Here is a 6408-nt window from a genome sequence, read left to right as displayed (position 1 = left end):
TGTCGGGGTTGGAAGCAAACAAAATATCGTTATGCCGGGCATAGGTCGGCAGTGTGGGAGAATACTCACTCACACTCACTCACCATAATTTTTTCCAGGCTCCACACTCACTCACGTTCACACTCACCTCCACTCACACTCACAGAACTCACTCGCACTCGCACTCACTTCCGCTCACACTCACTGGCACTCACTCGCACTCACCTCCACTCACACTCACAGACACTCACTCGCACTCGCACTCACTTCCACTCACACTCACTCGCACTCACCTGCACTCACACTCAATCGCACTCACTCGCACTCGCACTCACCTGCACTCATTCTCACTCGCACTCACTTCCACTCACACTCACTGGCACTCACTCGCACTCACCTGCACTCACACTCGCTGGCACTCACTCGCAATCGCACTCACCTGCACTCGCACTCACTGGCACTCACTCGCGCTCGCACTCACGCCTTTGAAATGAGTGCGAGTGAGTGTGAGTGAGCGCACTCATGAGTGAGTGCGCCGACCTATGGTACTTGGTCTGTTACTCTGTTAACCCCCGTTTAGCGACCGAAACGGTGGTCTCCGCGGCGCGGGGTGTAGGAAAGCGGCATCATGGCGCCCAGGACTCAAACACAGACATATCTTCGACGGAGACTGCAAGCTGTTGTGACGCAACATAGCATTCACTTATGGCCCAAAAACAGTTATTGAATCTTTCCAGAAGTTGAAGGCAAGAGAATTGCTTTTTGTTCCTGGAATGGCCGACATTAAGTCGTGAGTTATGTTGCAGTGCAAGTGGACCCTTAACACTTAACTGCAGTTGTGCTTGTCGGGAACAGTCATACTTCGGATGAGCAGCTTCGTCGGCAGTAACCCCGTGGCAACAGTACCGTCAGCATTCTTCCTCGACATTTTTGTCGAACATGCCCAATTGCACTGTAAAAGTACTCGTAACTGACACAGGGCAACATCGCTTGGTGGTGCGGTTATATTTTTAAAATATTTTCTATTTGAATTAGCTTGCGCTGCTGAATAAATCAGAATGGTTAGATCATCAAATAATCAATTGCTTTTTAAGGAGAATTGGCGATCACGTCCTTATACCTTTATTAAGCAGATTGATGTAAAAATGGCATTTACAAGGTGTAGTAAATCAGTCGGACGCCCAGTGGTGAAATGAACGTAGGTTTATTGACGCACACTCCTTTTATAGCATGAGTGAAACTCGTGATAAGGCCACCGCTGCTTGCGTGGGTGATAAGCGATGAAATGTACATGTGACGTCAGTACATAACACTCATTCCTTCTAAGATTAGTTATACAAAGAATACAAGCTACGTTGGGCTATTCATTAATGCCATAACGTAGGACAGGCCGTCGAACGCGCGTTGACCTTCGAGGCGCGATCGAATCTTGGTTGGTATGCTCTGGGCTTGCCTCTGGTGCCTCTGGGTTCGTCAGCTGCTGCTGTGGGCGTCTTGCGCTTGGCTCTTGAACAGGTTGACTCGGGCTCGCCCTTGTGGTTGCTTCTGGGGCCGTCGGCTGCGGCTGGGGTCGTGTTGCCGTGGGAAACAACTCGGCATGGCAGCCCTCCCCGGTACCTTTGTCTGATTCGGACCTCGTCCAGGCGCTTCTCAGTTGGTTCCGATGTCGGTGATGGCGCTCGCCGTTATCCAGTTGGACCGTGTACGACACCGGGCCTCTGACCGCCACCACTCTGGCCGCCTTCCACCTGGGACCTGGAGTGAAGCTTTTAGAGTAGACAGTGTCACCGACACAGTACCTCTTGGTAACTGGGTGTTGAACCTCAGGTGCATGTTGTCGGTCCGGATGAAGACGATCCAGCGCAGTTCTCAACCTTCGCCCCATCATCATTTCTGCTGGAGATTTCCCTGTGACAGAATGTGGCGTCGTGTGCTGTTTAAACAGGAATCGCGAAATCTTGCACTGTGTTGTTCCTTTCTGTTGCTTTTTAACACGAAAGTGTTTTATGCCGGGGTCCACCAAGACTTCACTGACGTATTTCCGTCACGGAAATACGTCAGCTTACAATGTACACGAACATAATACAAAGAAAGAAACCAGAAGAAAAAGTTCCACAAACATGCAAAATCTGGAAATCGAACCCACGACCTCTCGGTCCGCGACGATAGATCGCCGAGCGTTTAACCCATTGCGCCACAAACGCATTTGCAGAGAGCTACACAGACGCGCCTTATATATCTAACACTCCTCCGTGTACCCGCGCTCTTGCTCGGGGCGGTGCCGCCGCCTACGAGCAGAAAAGAGAAGTACTGCATTATGACACTAACGCGCACCGACAGTGAACGCTTCGGTGGTCTCAGCACTACGACGCCTCGATGCCAGCATTCGAAGGGACGCTGACATCAAGAAGCACTACCAACGCGTTCTCGCAGAAGCACTACTAGGTGGCGTTCACCGTACTCAGCACAGCGGAGCGTGGCCTCCGCAATTAGCTCTGAAAATGTTTCTGAAGTTGATCGCGGAGGCTGCAATTACGACGCGCTGTACGCGCTGATTTGACTCGGTGACGATTCAGTTACGTGCTTTGTCTTGCGCGTTGTATTAGTGTGTCAGTTACGTGCTTCGTCTTTCGCGTTGTGCTAGCGTGTGCAGCGTAGTGCAGCTTCCATATGCACGACGGTTGCTCATGGTCATCGACGTTGGTAGTCGTGATGGAGGAGACGTGCCACCAGGCGTCAGCGTGGGTGCATCAACGCCTAAGGGCGCTTTAGCCACAAAACACCAATAGACATTATATATCAATGTGCAATAAACATTACACTACTTCTGTGAAGACACGTTTCACTTTCGTGTTCTATACCGATTCCTATATAAGAGGGATCAACCACATTTTTTTTAAAGCTTCTTTCACTTATCTTACCATCCTCTCGGCTCTGCCATTACTGGCGGGATGATAAGGTGCAGTAAAAACAGTACGCACACCATTACACTTCAAAAAAGTTTGCAACTCAGCGCTTGTGAAGGCCGTTCTATTATCCGAAACGATAACGTCTGGCACACCATGTGTCGCAAACATTTTCCTTGAGCTTGTCACGACGGCCGCAGCTTTCATTGATGACATGATTTCAACCTCCGCCCAGTTGCTGTACGCATCTACCACGACAAGGAATACATCTCCTTTGACTGGGCCCGCGAAATCCATGTGTAGACGACTCCAAGGTTGGTCTGGTTTGACCCAAAAGGGAACGGGAGCCTTGGGGTCACTTTGTCGGTTGCTCCGACATGTCTGGCAGTACCGTACGTACTCTTCAATCTGGTGGTCCATTTTTGGCCACCACATGAGCCCTCTAGCTGCTGCTTTCATAGCGCTCATCCCCGGGTGATTTGCATGCAGTAGTTGGAGCACTCGCTCTCTTGCGGCTTCGGGAATTATCACACGATTCCCCCAGAGTATGCAACCCCGGTGCAACGACAACTCTGTCTTCCTCACCTCGTATGGTGTAAACGTGCTGTCTAGTTGTGTCGAAGGCCAACCACTCAGGATCCAGTCCTTCACCCTGGTCAAGACGCTGTCTTTTTTGATCAGCTTGACGATGTCCGGTGCCTGTAACGGTGCACACTCGACAGCTTCCAGTAGAAGCACGTCTCCAAGTGGTTGTGGTGCGTCCTCGTCCCCGGGGGCTGGCAGTCGACTGAGTGCATCAGCGTTGGAGTTGTCCTCACCTCGCCTGTACTGGATGCGATAGTTATACGCAGACAACAACAAAATCCAGCGCAGCATTCTGGGTGACAGTACTTCCGGCACTCGCTTGTCCGTGTTTAATAAACCCAAAAGCGGTTTGTGATCTGTTATCACCGTGAATTCTCGCCCAGCCAGGTACCGATGAATTTTTTTTACCCCGAAGACGACTGCTAGACCCTCCTTGTCAATTTGGGCGTAGTTACGCTCACTTGCGCCTAGAGTTCGTGAAGCATAAGCTATGGGTTGCTCCCTCCCGTCAGCTGCTTTATGGGCCAGCACCGCCCCCACCCCTACAGGGGATGCGTCACAGCACAGCATCAAGGGACGCTCGGGGTCATAAGAAACAAGTACGGCATCGGAGCTAAGTAGCTTCTTCAGCTTCTCGAAAGCACGTTGGTGCTCACCTTTCCATTCCCATTCGTGGTCGTGGTCTAGGAGCCGGTATAGAGGTTCCGCCGCTCCGGTCCTGCCCTTGAGGAAACTGCTATAGAAGTTCAGTAGCCCCAAAAAGGCTTGCAGCTGCTTCTTGCTAGTGGGCGTTGGCGCTTGCTGGATGGCGTCAGTCTTGCTTTGGCTCGGGTGGATCCCTGTATTATCAATCCGATGTCCCAAGAATTCAATGCTCGTCTGGTTTAATTCACACTTCTTGTTAACTCTCAACTGCGCTCTTTGCAAACGCGACAGCACAGCCTCCAGTCTTTCTGCGTGTTCTGCTGCGTTACGCCCGAAAATCAGGATATCATCAAGATAAGCTTTAACGCCAGGAACGCCTGCCAACAACGTGTCGATGACTCGTTGAAACACCCATGGCGCGACAGAAATTCCAAACGGTAGCCGCCTGACCTTGTGTAGCCCCTTGATAGTGTTAACTGTGAGCACTTCGGCCGACACCTCATCCAGAATAAGCTGTTGATAAGCTTGAGCTAGGTCGAGCTTAGTAAATATCTTGCTTGACCCGAGAGTCGATAATATTTCCGCGGCAGTAGGCAAAGGATACCCGCTGGTTTTAACTGCCTTGTTTACCGTGCTACGGTAATCCCCGCAGAGACGCAAGGTTCCGTCTTTTTTCCTTACCACCACGAGCGGAGTTGCCCAGTTGGAGTACTCGACTGGTTCCCAGACTCCTTGTTGCACCAAGCGGTCCACTTCCTTAGGCACATCGTCTTTCAGTGCTAGTGGAACTGTACGACTTTTGAGGAACGTTGGTTTGGCGTCGTCTTTCAGTTCGATGTGCACTGGCGGTCCATTGAAGCCAGGAAGGTCACTGCGAAACACCTCAGAAAATCGTGAAGTGACGTCTTCAACATTCAGTTGCTGAATTCCATGCAGCCCAATGCCCAACGGCCTAAACCAGTTCCGCCCAAGCAAACTGTTACCGCTTCTCTTCACTACCAACAAAGGCAGCTTTGCCGTCCGACCCTTGAATTCCACCACAACACTTGCGCGACCAACTACAGGCAACGCCTCTTTTGACCAGGTTACGAGCGTTGTGCTTGACTCTCGAAGAGGTATTTTACTTTGCTTTCCCTCGATAGAGCGAAACGTTTCTTCACTCACAATTGAGCACGATGCTCCAGAATCAATTTCCATGGGTACATTCTGCCCTTCAATCTGTACTTCAACCATGAATTTTTCTTCTTGCTCATTCACCTCGCAGAGGGAAAATAATTCGGTCATTTCGTAGGCGCCCTTGCTTTTACTCTCTTTTTTCTTCTGCTCGTGTGAAGTTTTTCTTTGAAACTTTCTAACTTCGTCTTTCGAACGACAGGCTTTCGCAATGTGTCCGATTTTCTTGCACTTGAAACATGCCGCCTTTCTAAAACTGCATAAATGCGGAGCGTGCTTACCGTTGCAGCGATAGCAACTGGACTCTTCCGCTGCGGTGTCTTGCTTCGTGCGAGTTGCTTGAATTAGGCCCTGGCTGTCTTTTGTCTCGTCTCGTCCCTGGTTGCGTATGTCTCGCTGCTGCTTTGCTGTAGCCTCAGCTGTCACGGCCATGTCGTACGCGACCTGGAACGTAAGGTTGGGCTCGGCGAGAAGTCTCTGCTGGACTGCTTCGTTCTTGATGCCGCACACGAAACGATCTCGCATCATGACGTCCAGCGGTAGTTGCTTGTCACCAAAACCGCAGTCTTCCGTTAGCTTCCGCAGAGCCGTGACGTAGTCTGCCACCGATTCATAAGCCGCCTGGTTTCTCCTGTAGAACAAAAACCTTGCGTGCAGCTCGGAAGGCCTCGGATGCAGGTGCTTGCGAACGGCCGTCTTGATTTCGTCGTAGCTTGCCATGGTCGGTCTTACTGGCTTCACCAGGGTTACGATGAGCCCGTACGCTGCTTCGCCGCAACAACTCAGCAGAACTGCTCTTTTCTGCTCGTCCGTTGTTATCTTGTTCGCGTCGCAAAACATTTCCAACCGCTCGACGTACTCATCCCAAGACGCGCCCGTGCCAAGACGATACTCGCCGATCTTGCCGACAGCCATCCCGCCTTCTTCAACGGCGGCCTCGCCGGGCCGGTCCGCCTCGTCGCCAATGTAGTAAATCAGTCGGACGCCCAGTGGTGAAATGAACGTAGGTTTATTGACGCACACTCCTTTTATAGCATGAGTGAAACTCGTGATAAGGCCACCGCTGCTTGCGTGGGTGATAAGCGATGAAATGTACATGTGACGTCAGTACATAACACAA

At 51.2% G+C, this 6408-nt stretch overlaps 1 protein-coding gene across 1 annotated transcript; it reads right to left on the bottom strand.

Moving 5' to 3' along the window:
• Positions 1-3470: 3470 nt before the first annotated feature.
• LOC125941707 (uncharacterized) lies at positions 3471-6203 on the bottom strand (the record flags this gene model as incomplete). The annotated part of the gene is made up of 2 exons (XM_049659516.1): positions 4797-6203; positions 3471-3713 (listed from the first exon to the last, which is right to left on the bottom strand). Coding segments are annotated over exons 1-2 (1650 nt in total), but the record flags the coding sequence as incomplete, so codon positions are not given.
• Positions 6204-6408: the final 205 nt, after the last annotated feature.

Source organism: Dermacentor silvarum, unplaced genomic scaffold (genome assembly GCF_013339745.2).
Source record: "Dermacentor silvarum isolate Dsil-2018 unplaced genomic scaffold, BIME_Dsil_1.4 Seq11861, whole genome shotgun sequence".
In the NCBI taxonomy this organism is placed as follows: Eukaryota; Metazoa; Arthropoda; class Arachnida; order Ixodida; family Ixodidae; genus Dermacentor; species Dermacentor silvarum.
The sequence above is the reverse complement of the archived record's forward strand: the minus strand, read 5'-3'. Positions and strand labels throughout refer to the sequence as shown.